This window comes from Vidua macroura, chromosome 17 (assembly GCF_024509145.1).
Source record: "Vidua macroura isolate BioBank_ID:100142 chromosome 17, ASM2450914v1, whole genome shotgun sequence".
Taxonomy (NCBI): Eukaryota; Metazoa; Chordata; class Aves; order Passeriformes; family Viduidae; genus Vidua; species Vidua macroura.
In genome coordinates this window covers 11984768-12003979 of record NC_071587.1, presented here as the reverse complement: position 1 = coordinate 12003979, position 19212 = coordinate 11984768, and the positions used below count along the sequence as shown (strand labels likewise).

General features: G+C 44.0%; 1 protein-coding gene and 1 long non-coding RNA gene across 2 annotated transcripts in view; one reads left to right on the top strand and one right to left on the bottom strand.

Annotated features, from left to right (window-relative positions):
- Window positions 1–4305, bottom strand: part of APCDD1L (APC down-regulated 1 like) — a 17713-nt gene extending 13408 nt beyond the window's left edge. The window contains exon 1 of the mRNA XM_053992604.1: window positions 3826–4305. Within this exon, the coding sequence (XP_053848579.1) occupies window positions 3826–3862 (37 nt within the window). The 5' untranslated portion in view covers window positions 3863–4305. The remainder of the gene's footprint in view (window positions 1–3825) is intronic.
- On the top strand, window positions 4245–19212 carry LOC128815688 (uncharacterized). Its single transcript, XR_008439706.1, has 4 exons — window positions 4245–4311; window positions 4834–4936; window positions 9678–9820; window positions 19050–19212. It is a non-coding gene; the product is annotated as an uncharacterized LOC128815688 (long non-coding RNA).

Sequence of the window (19212 nt, the reverse complement as noted above, 5' to 3'; positions counted from 1 at the left end):
GTGTGAACAAGGTGAATCCAATTGTCTCAGTGGGGAGCTTGGTGTATACATTGATCCCAGAGGGCCAGGAGAATGCTGCTTCCAAAGACCACAGTCTTGGAGTTAGACAAGGCCAAAATGTCACACATTTGTCAATGTTTCTTATTAACCCAGGAGAAACCATGGGGGACTTTTTCAGTGCTTGACATACACTCAAGTTTAAAGCAAGATTTTAAAATCTAAACTCAAGCAAATCTCTTCAAGCACTCTGTGGTGAGACTTCTCCTGTTGATTTATGTCCCCTCACACCAGCTGTAAGTAGAGGTTGCACCAATCCAAATATCTTTCTAACAGTGCCACAGGAGCTGAGCTTCTTTGCAGCATTCAGTTTCAGCTGAATTCAAACTGTGATGATTCGATAAGCTATTCACTGAAAATGAGAAAACACCACTATGAAAGCCACAATTATCACACCATCACCCTGTTAAAATTCAAAAATAATGATGGATCTCAACCCTCTTATCACTTAACACCCTGAAGCTCTGGCATTTCAAATAGATATCAGAGGTTTCCTAAGACACAGAAACAGAACTTCTCTAATTTTGCATTTTAAACCATGAGACCTTTTAACTCCTTAAAGAAAAAAACCCACAGATTGCAGCTTACTAACCCCTCAGATCTTACACAACTTAAAATGGGAAGAGAAGGAGCTGTTCTATGAATCATATTTTCAGTTTCTGGCAGCACTCTTAGCCTACAAGAGAAGGGTTACACATTGAAATTCTCACGTTCTCACTGTCAGTTTCTTGGGATTATTATATCTGAGATACACCATCTTAAAATCAGGAAGTTTCTCTTCTTTCATACCTTTATCTTCCTCAACAAATGAGTAAGAAAACCAAAGCACTTGTGTAAGAGCATTGCATAGGTGCTTCCTAATTTTGAGCTTGATTTTAGCAGTGATTGTATCTCACCCATGAAAGCGTTGTCTTTGTAGATGACATATGCTCTGTTGTGGGGAAACACAGGATCCCACTGAAAGCAAAACCTCTTTCCAAACTTTGTTCTGCCAGATGCAGCCTCCCCTAGCATTGGATTCCAGCTTTGGTTTTCTTCACAGCAATTTCTGGCTTTTGAAAATCTCCTTACTCAACAATTTGTGCTCGTGGGGAAAATATAGAAACCACACAATATTTTTTTCACTTGTGCTTTTTTTACATGTCAGCCCTGTTTTTATCTATATCCATATACTTTGAAACGTGGCTAACCCTATAATTATTGAAAGAACAAATAGAGTCATATCACACAATCCAGCATAGCACATTAGTTGTTGATTTTTTTTGGCATGAGAAATGAAGAATAAAAGCCACTAACTTGGGGAAAAAAATTAGCTAAGTAAACATTAACCAAATAAATACTTGAACCAAAGACAATGATGTTGGTTTAGTAGTAAGAACAGATATATTATTGTGTAAATAGACACACATCTCTATGCTGAGTGTTGTTCTATCACTTATAGGATTCTCTTGCTAATCTCTTAACTGAATGCAACTGGTGATCTTATCTTACCTCAACACTGTCACTTTCAAACTTAAAAACAAACACTGAAAGCAAGAATAGATCTTTCAAGTTAAAATCATGTAGGAGAAGCTACACATGAAAAATATCAGCACGGTGTTACTGGAATGTACAGACTTTAATGAAAGCTTAGGTAAAACTCAGCAGGTCTCTGGGGACATTTCCAGGAACGAGTGATTCTTTTCTGGAGGAAACTCCAAAGTCAGATCCAGTTACCTAACTGAAGTGGTTTTTCAACTAATTATGCACTGGTGTCATGCTCATGCTAATGTTCAGCCTTATGCAAAATGCAGAATGCCAGTCTTGCTCACAGTGCAGTGAGCAAAGCCTGCTTTGATTTTAATGAATTCTGGGTCTGACTCTGGTATTTAAACAGTTATTCTGAGGTTCAGTTTCTGTTCTTACTGAAATCAATGGAAATTCTCTCACTGACATCAGATGCATGAAGCAGAGAGTTTAGGTTAGACCGGACTAAGAAAAACTGCATGAGGATTTAAGAAATAATTATTCTAATTAGACTTCAGAGAGTAACCTTACATAATGCAGTATAACAGATCCCTAAGCAGAGCAACTTGAGCTAGTAAGATACTTAGAGGATTCATATTTCTCAGCTTTATTTTGCAAACAACACATAACAAAGATCACACGAAAGGAGAACAGGAAAGTAACTCTACAGAAGTGCCCTGCTCAGAGATTTCTTTCTATAGTCTGGTCCTTTACACTTCATGCAAGTAATGTCCAATAGCTGTCACTACACAGTTCTTTTGCCTTGATCACTAAGCCCTGAGCTGGAGAGGCGATCCAATGTGGTATTTGCTGCCCAAAACCTCAGATGAGTGAACTAAGTGGTAGAAAGAGCAGTAGAAACCAGGTGCCTGGATTTTCAGTGTCCAGACTGCACGGGGCTCTCAGGGACATCCTCCCACCCTTCCTTTCACCTGTCCCTTCTGTTCAGGAGTCTCAGCCAAAGGTCTCCTCTGCATTTCCTAGGAAAATACTGTCTGAGGACAGAGGAGTCTCCCTCAGACTCTGCTCTTTGTCGTAAACAGAAATAATGTTGTGTATTTTTCACAGCACAGTTGCCTTTGTTTTCCCATATGGTCTCTTAAGCCAGAACCTTTTCTTCTGAAACTGCTCCAAGAACCGTGGGGTTGAAAGATGCCTTTCTGAAAGGGAGCTGCAAAGATGCAGCTTGTGCTGCTTGGAGAGTCTGTCTGCACAGCTGGGGCTCAGAGTCACGTCCCTGGAGCAGGAGGCTACTTGTGAGGTTGTCCCTTGCCAGGGCAGGTGCTGGAATCTCACAGGGAGAATTCCCAGCTCCAGCGAAAATCACCTCTGAGCCCTTCCTGCAGCTAAACTCTGCTCGGTGCTCTCCGTGCACCACACTCGGGACAGGAACGAGTTGCGGTGGCAAAGGGGATGCCCGACTGCCTCTGGGGAGGGGGCAGCGACCCCAACCACTCCGGGAGCCTCGGGTGGGAGGCAGAGGCTGAGCCCCAGCCCAGCACCTCCCTGGCCAGCTAAGCACCGGACCGCTAGCCCTTCTGGCATCCCTGCACGGCGCTCACTCGGAAAAGTCTTCAGGCGTCCCCGCTCTCAATCTCACAGCTCGGGGGCAGCAACCCGGGGCTCCGGGGCGCTCCCCGCCCGTCCCTGCCCCGGCGAGCGGCGGTGGAGCTGCGGAGCTCCCGGCACTCCGCGGGAGCACGGCGGGGAAACCCTGCCCGGGCCGGGCGGGCACCGAGGCTGAAGGAAACCCTGCCCGGGCCGGGCGGGCACCGAGGCTGAAGGAAACCCTGCCCGGGCCGGGCGGGCACCGAGGGTGACCCGGGCAGGGAGCGGCGAGCGGGGAGCTCCGGGCGCCAGGTGCCTCTGCCCGGGCGGGGGCACCCCGAGATCCCCATCCCGGCTCCTGCTCTACCGAGACCCGCCGTGCGACTTCCTCCTGGTCCTCTCGCCCCTTCCTCGCCGCTTCTTTGCACCCTCTTCGCACTCCCCTTGCATTTTCCTGCATCCTGCTCCCCAGTCCGCTGCGCTCTCCTCGCACACTTCTTGCACACTCCTCGCTGTCCCTCTGCACTCCCTATAAAGTCAGTCCGGTTGCATTCCAACTCCTTGCACCCTCCTGCCCGCTCCTGCCCCTTCACTGTGCCCGGATGGGTGAGGGAGGTGACGGGGAGCCTCATGAGGGTACGACCCCGACTCCGCCACCCGCTCGCCCTCCCGTCCTCTCGCCGCGGGACGGCACCGGCCGCCGGTGGCACCTACCTACGAGCAGCCCTGCGAGCCACCAGCACCGGACCATGGTGCCCGCTGTGTGTCCCGGCCAGAGGCGCGATCGCCGCCGGTGCCCGCGGAGCTCAGCGGGGCGCGGCGCCCGGCGGTGCAGCCATGGGCCGCCTCCGGCGCTCCGGTGCCCGCGGTGGCGGCACCCCGGCTTCAGCCCGCAGGCGTCCTGCTGAGTCCGAGCCTTGCGAAGGGATAAAAGCGGGGGGAGATGGGGGGGCGAAAAAAGAAAAGTATATCTTTTAAAATAAAGCACCGCAGCCCACCCCGCCTTCGCCGTGAAGCGCGTCCCCCCGGCTGCTGATGGCTTTAATGGAGCTTGGCAGCCACAGGTTCCCGCTGCCAGAAGAGGTGGAGACTCCGCCGCCTGCGCCCCACATGCGGCCGCGCACCGCACACGCGGGGGAGGAGGAGAAGGAGGAGGAGGAGAAGGAGAAGAGCAGCCCCGGCCCGGCACCACAGATCGAGGTGGGCGCCCGCCTCGGGACTGGTGCTTTTCCCTCAGGGACCGGCCCCACCTCATCCGACCTGCGGCCGTGGGGCTGCCCTGGAGCCCAGGTCTTGGAGGCCGTTGTCTGCGCTGTGGGACGCCATGAGGGGATCGTCTCGTCATCCCCACGCCATGAGGGGATCGTCCCTCTATCCCCACGCCATGAGGGGATCGTCCCTCTATCCCCACGCCATGAGGGGATCGTCCCGTCATCCCCATGCCATGAGGGGATCATCCCCATGCCCCATACCACGAGGGGATCATCCATGAGGGAGGGGATTGTCCCCACATCCCCGCAGCCTGGTCATCCCGCCCACTGCGTCCCTGGCACCCTCAGACCCTTCATTATCACCAGGGTCATCAAAAGAATGGGGTAAATCCCTTTAGAACTCTCTCAACACTCTACACATAAATACAGGACCCTTTGAGGGCAAGTCAGAATGCCTACCTCAGATGGTACTTGCCTATGCCAACCATTCTCTCTCCATTCCCCAAACCAGGCCTGCAACTGACAAAGGACTCAGAATCAGCTCTTGTCATGAAGCAAAGCACAAATCTGAACTTAGATGTGTCTTGGACAGAACAACACTTCTCTTTGTCTTGGTATCGACAAACCATCTTGTTCTCTCCCTTTGAGCGCATAAAACAACGCGTGTGTCCCGTAGTGTGAGGGCTCAGCTGCCTTTGGAAGCAGTGAGGGAAGAGGCTGAGCTACCATGGCTCTGCCAGGTCAACACTTATGGTACTGGCACTAAAGGCTGAAGCTTAATGCATTTTTCCAGACTGAAAAACTAGTTTCAGTTTTTGCAAATGAGGCAAAGAAATCAAAACATATGTGTGCCCCCGGCAGAACCCCAGGACCCTGCACGCTCACTTTTCCTGGTGAAACTGGCTGTTTCACCAAATAAAAGGAAACTTTAGGAGAAAATAAGGAAGCTCGTCTCCAAGTTCACAGCAGTATTCCTGCTGATTGCAGTGGGGAGAAGTTGAGGCCTGATTCCGCAGCCCCATATTTGCTAAGCAGGACCTTCAGCATGCTGGGGTGGGGTCTCACTGCAATGGGTTTAATGACTTTGTCAAAAATAATGCATAACATCTTTAATGCGAAGTGGGACAAACTTATCTGTCATGGGTGCATAAAGAATTAAAGTTTAATGGTACTTGCCAAGATAAAAAATAACAAAGTCCATTTGTAATGCAGGCACTCCTTTTTCTAGCTGATGTTTTTATCTCTTTTTGTTTCTCAAATTCCCCAAACCAGTCATTCTCGGTAAATGTCCAAACCACAGCAGTTTTATTATATTTACAAATACATAAATTCTCAAATGCATAGGCAAAAAAAGTTGTCCTTTATAATGATAATAGAGAGAAAGAAATAGTGAGGTTTCTTTATAAATCAGCACTTACTCTTTTCAGGCATAGCTAACTTAAATGGGAAAAATAATTGAATAGGTAATCTTTTACTACTAACAAACTTTTATTTTGGCTACATACCTCTCATATGACACTTCCAGCCTCTAACACTAATTTCCTTGACTTCTTTTGGAGTATTTTAAAATCATTTTTTTGGGGGAAGGAATAAAACCAAAACAGAGTAATTTTCACGCAGGTGTCTGAAAAGTTTAATAATCATATGTAAACTATCGCAAGCTTTTATCACATGGGCATAGCAATAGATTTCATTCATCTGGCCTCTTTCATCCCCACAGCTCCCAAGGGACCTTATCAAAGTAACTGAGCCATGAGCCCTTCTCTTTTTTTGGGGGAAGAATTCCTCCCGCCACCCTGGTGCTGCGGAGCTGCCCGAGCGCGGCGATGCAGCTGTTCGGCCGCGCACTGCCCTGGGAGGATGAGAAGAGTGCCACAGCCTGTTAGAAATACCAGGAGGATTTAGACAGGCAATGAAGTCTTCCAACCTGGAAGTCTGCCAGGACATCAGGCTTGCATTCTCAGCTTGTGTAAAAATGGCTGGGTAATCTTCAGCTCCTGCAGAGGACCAGCAATGTAAAAATGCCTATAATTTTTATTATCAAATAATTACAGGCTACCTGCTGGGCAAAGCACGTGGAGGGAGACAAATGACTGCAAATAGCCTGTAATTCCAGCAGAACTATGTGGCCTGATTTATGCATTCAAAGAGAATAAAAGCTGTTCCTATTCTGATTCAGGGGCACTTTACTCGCAGTGCTGTAAATACTAACACAGCTGCAGGGTAACTGGGAACCAGACCAAGGTGTTTTTACATTAGCTATGCTTCACTTGCCTGGCACCTTGTGTAATATTCATTCCTGTGCAAAACAGGTACAGAATATTTGAACTCGGGATCATGCACTCTTGTTAGCTCTACAGGGCATTGAGTTGTCCAGTTCCCAAAGGCCAAATATTTTCTCTTCCCCTTGCCAGAACAGCAAGGATAGACAGCCACATGTGAAGGCAGCAGGCCAGGAAACCAAAGATTGATCAGCCAACATATCTGAAAATACTGTTGTCTGAAAAGAGGGATCCTCTGAGTAGAGACTCAGGTCCCCAAAAAGCCCTATCCATAAGCCATAGCAATGCTGCTTCTGGAGTCCTGTCTCTAAGAGGGAATACCAAGGGATGTGCTGGGTGACCTGGAAATGCTGGGTATATACATTTCCAACTAATATGTACCTGGTAGAACCACTTGTGTTCTGCTTCAGTTTCAAGGGTGTATATTATGGGAGGGTGGAAATTGAATAATATATCCCTGTTTTGGGGCACTTGTGGGAGAAGAGCTAGGTGTCCCTCATGGAACTTCATTGAATCTCATTGGGAAACTCTGGAGGGAGCTATATACATTTAACACTCTTAGGCTCACCAACAGATGGACCATGATGCACAGTTGGAAGCTGGAGACTGAAACAAAAAGTTATTTAAAAAAGTATAACAATAAAGAAACCTGGAAAAAATTCTTGAATTTCTCAGGGGAAAAAATTAAGGTGGGAATGCTATCCCTTTCACTTCTAAGTAAAAATAGTTAATATGTGCAGAGGATTCTTCATGAAAAATACAATGTGCAAAGTCTTTATTAATTAACTCAAAACATTTAGAGGAAGATAGCAGCATCTTCCCCAGAGGGACACTGGAGCCATGGAGGATATATCTTGCTCAGACATGTGAAAGGTGCCATCAGGACCTGTCTGAGGGCCTTTCCCAGCTGGAATGGGCAGAAATGAGTAGAAATGAGTACCCTGTTTCTCTCAACTCAGCACAACATAACATTGTTCTCCTTGATCAACCATCATTTCTTACTGATCTTGAGCAGGTAATTCCCTCTCACTTTTCCATGACTGGCAGCAACCCGTTGGACTCGGCCATTTGAGGTTTGGTGAATAAAGACAGTGTTTTGGTTGTCTTTACCAGCCACCTGAGATGAGCAATGAAGGAAGTAGCACCTTCCCTTAGCCTGTTAGTTTGCATTATTCACTAAGAAATAGTATTTAAAAAAAATATTGCAGAGTCATGCAATGCATACCCAGTGCATTTTACAGAGCAACAATAGGAAAATATGAATAAACCGTGCAGAGCACCTGGCTCAGTATATGTATTTATATATTAAAAAGCACTGGAGTATTATTTACATGCTTAGCTGGAGTTTGTCCTTTCTAGAGAAGTCTGGGCTGCTACCTGTTATACTTGGCTCATGATGATTTAAATAAGAATTTATAGACCCTAAACCATCTGCAAAATGTCCCAGCTCTTCAAGGCCAATGTAAATGCAGTGAGGGGGGAAAACCGCAGAAAGAAAAGGTTAACAAGGTTTCTCCTTGCCTCCCCCTTGGCACATTTTATAATTAACTTTATAATGTCTGAGAGCAAAAGGTTGAAACAGATGAAGTTCCCACATCCTTGGAGATAATTGCAACAGTTTGTGCAGCACATGACAGCAGCAGCAGCTCTGTTTGGTGTCACTGCACTACACGTTGCTGAGAGAGTGTGCACTGCAGGGCACTCTGGAGCCTGGCTTCACATCTCCACATGAAAGCAGCTTGCTGTGATTTATATCATCATGCTAATCAGGAATACGCATTAATTCAAGGTCCCTTCTGGGGCCTTGGGAAGAAGGAAGAATCAAAAATGAGCCAGATTTCTATTTTGTGCAAGGTGCCACTGTTTTCCAAAGTGTGAAGGAATTAAATGTGTCCTTAGTGTTTGCAGACACGTTAAAAGGCAGCTAGAGGAGAGAGCTCACTGTGCTGCAGTGAGAGCCATGAGCAAGGAACCTTCTTCTGCCCCCTAACTCTATCAGCATTAAGGAAATTTAAAATTTAAATAAATCTTGAAATTCTAGCCCACGTTTTCTTATGAATGACAGATCCTTCCTGCCCTCAGTCCACCACATTTCTCCAAGCCTGAAAACTGACGCTTCCTTCTTAACAGCAAAAAGTAGGAAAGACGTTTGTGGTCTGGTGGTTACACCATGGGGTTGGAAAGCAGGAGAAGTGGTGTTTCAAATCGGGGCCAAGATTCTTGTTCACCATGGACTGGATCCTGCCAGATACTGAGCACCCACTGATTATCCAAGGCCAAGCCCTCACACAATTCATGTGAGTCCAAGTTCTTGTTCCAAAGTAAAAACTGGGCCTGTATTCAAAAAAATTGGTGCTGATTCTGTGGTTATGCTGCTTCCCTCACAACCCCAGTAATCCAGCATTAATTTCCATTTTGCCTTCTAGTGGCATGAGGGCTGGGACAGTCATATTCCAACACTTGACACCTCCAAAGCCCTGATTCCTTATGAAAATATCATTTTACTTCTCTCTAGCATTAAGATTTTTCAGATTAGTGGGAGGTCCTGTTCTTTTATGGTTCTGCCCATACCCAGAAAGGGAGAAGAATAACAAATCTGGAAAGAAATTGCTTTTATTCTGATGAATTGCAAAATCACCAGTAGCTCTCTCTTTGGCTAGAGGAGAATCTACTAGAGATACAGACATAGTCTGTGCTGAAACTGGTTTTTTAGGGCAAAATGTGGCTTAGAAACAACAAGGAAGCATACACCAACTCTGATTGTTGGGCAAGTAATAAAATCTCCTCAAGATTTTTTAATGCTCACCCATTAGAAAGAATTCAGGTGCTAGTGTCTTATAAATACCTCAGACGTGTGATTTTATGTATGTTTTCTATGGGCCTTGTGGTGACTCTGAACTAATTCTAAGGTTCTGCAAAATATATAACCAAGAAAAGCAGGTCTATTGTCAGAGACTCCATGGGGGTCCATGAATCCAAAAAGACTGGAAACCACTACCAAGGTCAATGGATGGATTATTTAGATTGGATATGGTGCCTTTTTTCACATCCTTTTATGTAATGCAATTTTCAGGGTGAGATTTCAGCATGCCAGTTGCACCACTGCAGGCAGAAAACTGCACAGACCTGTCTGACTCCAGCAGCTCCAAGCATGGCCTCTGCCATTCTGAAAAGACAGAGGAAATAAGAGGGAACTTGGGCCATCAGTGAGGAAAGGTAAAATAACCATGTCTTTGTTCAGTGACTATAGTAACCATAAGCAGTTGTCAAAACAGATTTTGGAGCATGTTAAAAACCCAAGCCTTTCTGTGGTCCCTAGTCCAGGACTGTTGTAATAAGTCTTGTTTTCTTCTTGTTAAAACAATCATTTACTCTTTACTTTGAGGAAAATAGATGTTCTCAGGGCACATAATGATATCAGCAGAGATAAATTACAAAGGCCACCAGCCAAACTCAAGCTGCTGTGAGGACTGCACCACAAATCGCTGCAGCAAACATGCACCTGCTCATGCCTCAGGCCAGCTCCTTGCATGGCATATTCCTGCAAGGCATGAGGAAAGCATGCAATCACTTATTAAATTCTTGCTCTATCTAAAAATTATTTAAAGATATGAACTTTGGTTCAAGCCTTGCATGTGTAATACCCTTATATGCCCAAAACATCATTCCACCGTGTGCATTTTTTCTGGTTTATGTATGTGCATTTTCCCTGACACTGTACAAACCTATCAAAAAATGTTTTCAAAGCTTATTTTAAATATACAAGGAAGCTGTGGAATGAGGGTGTCTTTGGAGTGCTTTGGATTATATGGCACATGTTCATCTGAGGGTGCCCCATGCGTTCCTGGGGCTTCAGCATTCTTGCCAGGATGTCTTATTGCACAAACCCTCCTTGCTGCCCCATAACAACCACCAACTGTCCAAAACTGCTGACCTATTAACCAAACAAACTCTGCTAAATATTGCCATGTGTAAGTGTACTATTATTTTTCTAATTGCTAAAAACATGTCCTTCCTGCATTCAATAGCCTCTAGAAGAGATTGTTAACAGCTGGGTATTTAGCACAACAGAGGCTTTAAACTTAAAGGAACATTGTCCAGGTTAGCCAGTGAATTTGGCCATCTGTATTTTTTTATAGATGATTCTTTTCATGTTATCCATGTTCTGTTTGAAACTGTGAATCAATGGCTCTCATGAGGATTAAGTCAGCAGACAGCAGAGCTCATTATTAAGAGAAAAGACCTGAGAGAAGATGGATGTAACCTTGGATAGCTGATGATGGATTGGGACTGCTTTTTGACTGGATGTACAACCTTTTGCTGTGGGAATGAGGATTGGGGGGGTGAGGGGGAGCACGTGGAGAAAATATTTTCTGGTATTTTCTGATGTGGTTGTATGGGATAGCTTGGACCCAAAACGTCCCAATCGCTCCCTGCTATTTAGGGATCATGTATAAAGAGAGCTCCAAACTGTGCTTTGCCCGTGGTTTCAGTGGTGAGGGAGTCCATCTTACATATGGCTACAATAATTTTGAAAACCTAATTTTATTTTCCGCTACTAATTGCAAGAGTTTTTTTTCCTCCTGCTTTTTGCTTGCTGTGGAGGACCAGTCATTTTTATTCTCGTTTCTAGACAGCTTCAATTCCTGAAGTTGTGAACTGGTTTGCTGTTACAGCATTTGTATTTTAGGCATGAAAAACAGATGTCTAGACCCATTAGTGTTGGGAAGAGAGATTTCTTTGGTATTTGAACTATAAATATGGCAAATTTCCCCTCATCTTATACTTTGTAAAGCTTTGTTTTTCCAAAAATATCTAATCTTAAATCAAACTGTGTCTGTTTGGTTATACCAGTCCTTTTGAGCCAATAGTCTATCACGTCAGCAACAGTTTAGGTATTCCAAAAATAAGATGGTTATAAATCTGTGCCCTATACCCTTGTGTCCCAAAATCTTAGGGATAAAGCAGCGATACTCTGCATTTACAGAAGCAAGATTTAAACCTCAGAATCTCAGTGAGTTGCATGTGTGCTACAGCAACTATGATGATCTTGAGTTGGGCCCAAGAGTCAAGTGTTCACAAACAGAGGTGACTTCTGTGACTTTCACACCAGCACTGACAGGTGACTTTGCATCACCACTGCAGCATCACAGAGCACAGCTGCCTGATTTCAGGGATGCTGAGGGGTCACAGCTCCACCCTGGCTGGAACCACCTCGTGATGCCCTGAATGTGCTGCAGGACTGAGGGGAGACAGGGACCTGCACCCAGCCCCCGAGTGACTGCCTAGCCTGAAAGCAGAGCTGCCAGGGGACCTTTGATCCTCTGCAAACAGAAAGTGCAATTGATTCTCTTCACTTAGAAGCATGACTGGTGTTACATTTCCTGAGCTGGACAAGGGTGGTCCAGATGTCCATGACAGATTTTTTGCATAAGCACTTTACATTTTTTTGTTTTTCTAGCTGTTTGCTCTTCTTCTCTGGTTTAAAAAAAGCTCTTCATACACTCTTGTTGAAATCACTGCACTAAAAAAGGACTTACATCAGCCTTTAGCCTTCAATAGTTTATTGGATCTCTGGTTGCTAGTGGGGAAAATAGACAAAATTAGGCAGACAGGAAAGACTATGGGACAGTTATTTATGTGAATTTTGGGTCATTTTTTCTTTCAAACAAGTTAGTACAACCATATGGTGGAAAAAATATGCCAAGTTTTACCCAATCTACTCACAAGTCAAATAATTGGACATATAAACTGATTATTCAACCTCATATGCATTTTGAACAATCTGGAAAATTATTTTTTATGGACCAGATTCCAAATTATTTAGACATTCTGCAAAGAGTCAAAATGTCATAAAAATGTCATGACTCTGTCTCCATCTTTATGTGTCCACTCCACAATCACTGTGTACACAGAGGTCCCAGCACGTCATGCAGGGAGATGGACAAGGTCCCTACAAAGCAGAAACAGAGAGTAGTTGCACACCTCTGGGTTTCTATAGAGATGGGCAAATCTAAATCATAGATCCACTCACTCTCCAGTGAGATAATCATAGTAATAAATAATATATTACTACAGATCATTGTAAGTTGTCACAGGTTATCGCTTTTGAATTCCTTCGGTCCTTTAACTTCTGGAAATACAAAATACTGGCTGTGCAAATATTAGCCCATCTTTCTGAGCGTGCCAAATCACTGGGTTCAGTGAAAAACCTGCTCTTCTGCTTCACTGGGCTGTGGCCACCCCTGTGAGTCTGCAAGGTACTTATTTCCCTGATAATAAAAATAAACTTAGCCAGGTTCCAAGCCACTTCCAAGTTTGCTTCTGGAATATCAAACATAAGTTTTCATTCCCTTATTTCTTGATTAATGCATTGAGCATCAACTTTTCTCAGTCACTTCTAAACTTTAATCAAGGATAAATCACCCCCAATGGGCATTTTAATCTTGTTTCCATATTTTTAAAGGAAATTAAATGTTAATTGCTGCTAGGTAAATTTATCTGAACCACTGATTTTCAATTCATCCCACAAACAGTAAGAAAATAAAGATAATTGTGAGGCATTTCCTGCTGAATAAAGGGAGCAAGGATTTTTTTCCCCAAATAATATTTCTAAAATAAAGTATTTTTAAAGATTACTGTTATTGTATATTTTTAAATGTCTGTTACTTTCAAATGCCCAGCTAAGCTGACTGCAGTAATTGTTAGGAAAATATTTCTCTCCCAGTCTCTGAGGTGACTGTGGAAGAACTATGACTTTGTTTAAGGAGAGATTAAAAAGTAGAGAGAAATTGCCATTGCATATTCAACAGCAATCAGAAAATATAAAGCCCAGCTGCTTTAGTGGGCTCGTGTGTGACATCCCTGCTGCTGCTGTGTGTGTAGCTTGAATCCTTTGGGGGAAATCATCACTGCTTAGAGCTCAGCCTGTGTTCAGCTTCCAAGTCAAGGCCGTTGATTTGGGGCTCTCACCACTTGTACTCGCCCTTTCATTATCTCTTGGGACTGCTCTTCAAATGTCCTACTACACCATCCCAGGAAGCTGGGAGTTTCAAAAGATGTTACAGCCTGGCTACCCTGAAATCAAGACATCCCAAAACACACGCAAATGAGGACCCACACATCTGCCTTTCCAACAGCATTACCCACAACCATCTAAATTTTAGGATTGAGCACTTGCATTGCCAAAGATTTAAACCTAAAAAATGGCTCTGGACTAAAGTTTTTGTAAGATTTACCACTAAAATAATCTCTGTAAGCAGCAAGCAAAATCCTTAGGGTTTCAAATCCTACTTTTTGATCTTTTTCACAAAAGCATTGGCATTATCCTGTGAAGCAAAGAAGAAGCTGTGAAGGTCGAATCTTCTACGTCATTGCAATCATAAGAAGAAAAATATAAATTGAAAAATGTCTCTATTATATAATCTGCACATTAACAGGTGGAAAAACAGCAGCATAATTTACCTTTCGACACAGAAATGTCTTCCTTGGAGCCAAGCAAATTCACTCTGGTGTTTAATCTGAATAGTTGCCAATTTTCTGTCTGTAATGGGAATCCAGTGGAAACTCAGGAAGGAGAAAGAATTAAAGATAAATGCCACTTTCAGGGCAGGATCTTTGTCTAAGGATATTTGGTCGGGCTGGCAGAACACAGACATAGGGACTGGTCTCAGGTCAGCAGCAGAGTGTGCTGGTTTGCTTTTGGGAGCCTGTGCCAGAGTACCAGGGTGACTTTCTAGAGTGCAAAATTATCATTACCAGTAAAGACTTTAGTGGAAACACAGGTCAGGCCCTCCAGGCTCACTCACTCTCACACACACACATGCACAGACACCACCTTGGCCACGTTCTGGACCAGACATTTCAGGGATGCTCTGCAGCCACTCACTCATCTAGTCCATGAGCAGAGCTGATGCTTTCTGCCTCAGGAAATGCTTGGAGAATCCACTCATTATGGTCCTGAAGGTTCCCTACTATGAAGAGACATCATATTCTTAAAAAAAAAGATACTGGGACTAAAAACTGCTGTCAGGAAAGGCTTGCAGGAGGGGAGGATCAACTTGCATTGGGTTAATAGACCCATTAAAAATCCTGAGGGGGTCAAAATTAATATTATTTTCTACATTTCACAGATGTTACTTTATTAAAAGGAAACCCCGAGATGTTCAAAGGAGGCAGGGAGCTAAGCTGCCAGTGTCATTGAATTTTAATGATGAGTGTGTTCCTTAGGCTCTTTTAAAATCCCAGCTTTAATGTGTTGCTTCATGCAAGGCTAGAAGGCTTGATTGCAAGCAATAATTAAAAGTCTTCTAATCCCAAGAAAACTAGTTTAAACCAGAGCTCCCCTTTATAGTGATTAAACTAAAACTACTAAAATGGAAACTTCTTCAGAGACATTACTTTCCATTTTTTATTCTTAGTGTCTCACTCTGAATCAAGAGCTGCTAAAAGGGGTAAATATAATGTTAAACAGGCTAACAATAAAGTTTTCAGTCTAATCAATCTCTCTGGTGCTACAGCAAGTGCAATTATTTTAATGGAGTGCCAAGATAAGTAAGAAACTGAAAGTAATCTGAAAATTTCTCTAACTGCCTGTTAATAGTGAACTTTCCTTCATTTTCTCCTTTGAAAACATTCCAGGAGTGTTCAGAACTTGAGTGAAATATCTCCCTAAATATTGCTTAAGAATGACTTTTGTGCTGTCTGGTTCAAATGCAAAAAAATCTCAAAAATCCAGCAAAAAAAAACTTTCTGTAAGTTACTGCAGTCTTGCCTTTTGCAAGAATGGTGAAAAAAAATCTGGAACTTACTTCTCCTTTGCTTGCATTAGTAGGTATTTTATTCTGGTACTAGAGATTAAACAGACATTCAGCTTTTCACCTTCAGTATAAAGCCAGAAAAAAAGTAGAAAAATGAACAAAAATGCAGGAAGAAAAACTGATAAGACAAAGTAGTTGCTCACAGATAATAATAAAACCAAATGCTTCTGATACCAAAGACACCTGGCCACAGCAAGGCCTCAGCAGTAAAATAGCTGTGTTGGAAGGGTCGACACAAATTACCCATAAATATTTCTAAATCTTCTTGCATGAAGGGCAAGAGATGAGGCATATATAAAGATGCATATGTAAGAGCTCTGTCCCAGCTGGCAACTGGTATCCCACTTTTCTTTTGAACTGGCTGCAACTGGGGCAGGCTGTTCCTTGCTCTGCTGCTCAGGTATCACAGGATCCATCCTCTGGGGACAGGGACTCGGGGATCGTGTGACAGGTTTGATGGGCGCATTGTGCTTCAGCATTTCCACGCTCACCTGCCTCGGCAGGCACAGAGACCACACACACACAGTGTGAGCTGGGAAATTCTCACCAGGTGCCACCCGCGTCTCCCAGCTCCGCCCAGAGCCCACCTTGGAGCGTGGTCCTGCTGGAGGTGCCCCATCCTGGGCGGGGGACAGGCACCCAGCACAGGCAGTTTTGGCAGAGCCTCCCTGCACCACGGCCTGCAAAACATTTCATTTTTCTCTCCTCACCCCCAGTGCTCCCCTCCGGTTGCGGTTTGCTGCTTGTATACCCTCAGAGAGGCATTTGCAGCCGGAGAGTCAGGGCAGAGAGGTTTTCCACTAGATTTAAATAGCTTGGAAATGCTCCATCCTGTTTGGAAAAGGACCTCAGGGTTTGTGCCATGTCTTGGGGGCGAACAGCAAGGAATCCTCTCGCACCATTTGTGCTTCTAAATGCCAACCACGCTGCGCTGCTGCCGAAAGATCCCGGTGCCAGGCTCTGCCGGAAAAGCCCTCGGCAATTCCCGGGGGAATCACTGAAATCCATCAGCGACCAAGAGTTACTAAGCAATGGGCATCGCTGCCAGAGCCGCTGTGCCGGGGCTCGCTCCGGGCAGGAGGCTCGCAGCCATCCTCCCTTTTTCTGCCTGCACCGCCTGCCCTTGGGACTCGCTGTGATTGCAGCCTGCCGTGCGTTTTTGAGGTTGCTCCTGCCATCAGCTCTCAGAAGCAGGCTCCCTCCTGAGCCCCTCGCTGCCATGCCTTAAATCATCATCTGCCATCATTCCAGGGCTGTCCCGGCTTCTAAGACATATTGGTAGTGACAATAATGGCTCTCAGAGCAAAGCTTACACAATGTGCCCGTTTGTGTAGGTTTCCAATACACAGCACTCTAAAACGTGGCCGTTTCTGTGGTTTCCTCCTAGTGAGCAACTGAGTTTCAGCAATCAGAGGAAAATGGGCCAGGGTAATTCTCCTCTATCCAGGTTGCAAGAGCAACCTGTGATGTCACTCACAGATATTTCAACACACCAGCCCCAGGAAAGCTGTAGCATGTGAATAGTTCCCAGAGCTTCATTTGACAAAGCTTCTTCCTTTCAGTTTGTTCTATAAAAAGGAAGAATTTCTCTGTGGAGAGGAATTTCATTGAATTTCTTCGTGCTTTTCAGTAAATTGAGAGGCCAGGAAAAAAAAAATACAATACACCTGGTGTCAGGATATTCAGTGCAGCCAAAGTAGGAAAACAATTGAGGCAGTGGAGGGGGGGGGTTCAGCTGTGTGCTCAACACATGGAAAAACCAAAGTTGTACAGCTGAGTTGTATAACATCATCTGAAGAAGAAAAAGACAGGAACACCTAACTATGGTGCAAGAGGAATCCAGGCTTTGGTTTGGTGTTGGGAAAAGGCAGGCTCAAATCTCCTGTTGCTTTAGTGTGCATAGCTGTAATATAGACACCAGCAGCTAAGCTCATGTGGGAACAGACATTCAGATATTGTCCTAATTTACTTGCTCACTCTGTTTCTCAGTGCTTTTCTTTCTTAAATTTATGCAAAGTCCAGTCTCAGCTCAGGCAGAACTCCTCTGCCTAAAGAGAACTTCATGCTGTGTGGAAACACAAGTAATGCCTTCTGCACAATATCCCAGACACTAATGCAGGACTTTTAATCTTAACACAGCAAACCTGCTTTTCTCTAAAGATAGCTTAGTCTATCAAATGGCCCTGCTTATTGGAAACCTCCACTGGCTTTTTAATAAGGTTTCTGTTCCAGTGTATGTGCACAAAACAAAGTACACTTTTTGCTGCACTAGAAGAATTTGAATAATCAATCAATCGTTTTAAATAAAATTCAGATAACTCAGTGTGAATGGAGTTGAAGTAATCTTTCTTTTAGTTGAAGTAGTAGCCTTTCTTTTCCTGCAAAAATATTTTCTGTAAAATCCTTTTGACATATTTTATCTGTTCATTGAAGTGCATTGATGCTCGATGCAATGAACTCAGGTTTATGGAGAGACAGGTTTGGCTGGGGAGAGTTTCCATCTCCAACACCCACTGAACATTTACACAGATCACTATTCCACACCTTTGCAATCTGAGCATCAGTAAGTGATGCTGTGCCCTGCACTGCTTTAATATAGAATGTAAAAGAGTAAAAGCACTAAAATCTGTTCAATGTGCTGGCCTGAGCAGGAGGCAGATGCCCTGAAGGAGTGCAAAGAAATTCCTGTGGGCTGTTGAAAATAGTGCAAAGGATTTGGATGCAGCTCTCTGGCTCTTTGCAAAGCCTCTCTTTTTATCTGCCACTTACGGAGATGCAGTTTTCAAGAATAAGATTTTAAGCCCTTCCTGAAGAGCCAATACCATTAAAGGGCTCTGGGAATCCCTGACTCTGTCAAGTTCAGACCAGTCTTGATAACAAAGTTCTGCTCCTGCTTTGTATCCCTAACTGCCTGTGCCTCCCTCCCTGCCTTAGCTGTCTTGTCCATAGACATATAAGGATCCCTGGCACAGGAGTGGCATCAATATGGTCCATATTTGGGGTTTTTTTGTAAGGCAAGAATTATGAACAGAACAAATACTAACGTTGCTGCTGACCTGGCTGACTTTGGTCAGGTCTGTACCTGGTTTCCCAGCTGCACACTCAGACTCCCCGTCTGGTTCCATCTCTGATACACACATATATCTTAAAGATTCAGAAAACCAGTGTGAACCTAATAAAACATTTTTACAGGCCCTTTGAATTGAAATTGAAAAGGAAGCCATTCCAGTCACCATAAGTACTTACTTTTCCTTTCTGGCATACTTAAGTAGGTGAGAATTTGAGGCAGGTGCCCTCCAGTGTCTGCTACTATTATTTGCTGAATTTTGTAATGTAAAAGTCATTCTTTTGGATTAGTGTGTAGTGTGTGTTTGTGTACACATCTATGGAAGCTGAAAATAACAATGGATTTCAATAATGAAATCTTAATCCAAATTGCAGTACTCTCACATTATCCAATTATTAAAAAAAAAAAAGCATTGTTTAATTTGGAAAGAGATGGTTCCAGTTATAAAATGAGTTATGTGGATTTGATTACAGAGCAAAATTCTAGTTAAATTGGTATTACATAATGTATGAGTGAGAGTTCTTTGGGTTTAATAACCTGGTCTTCCTGCATTTTTCAGTTTTCCTGTTTATTGAGAAAAGTGATCCCTTTGCTTCATGGACATGAGAGCACTGTCAGAGATTTAGAAACTGAATGTAAAAAGGAGAGGACAATCAGATGAAATGACAGGGGAGCTGCTGTCCTCCTAAATAAATCACAGCCAAGAAAAATGCAACTGCACT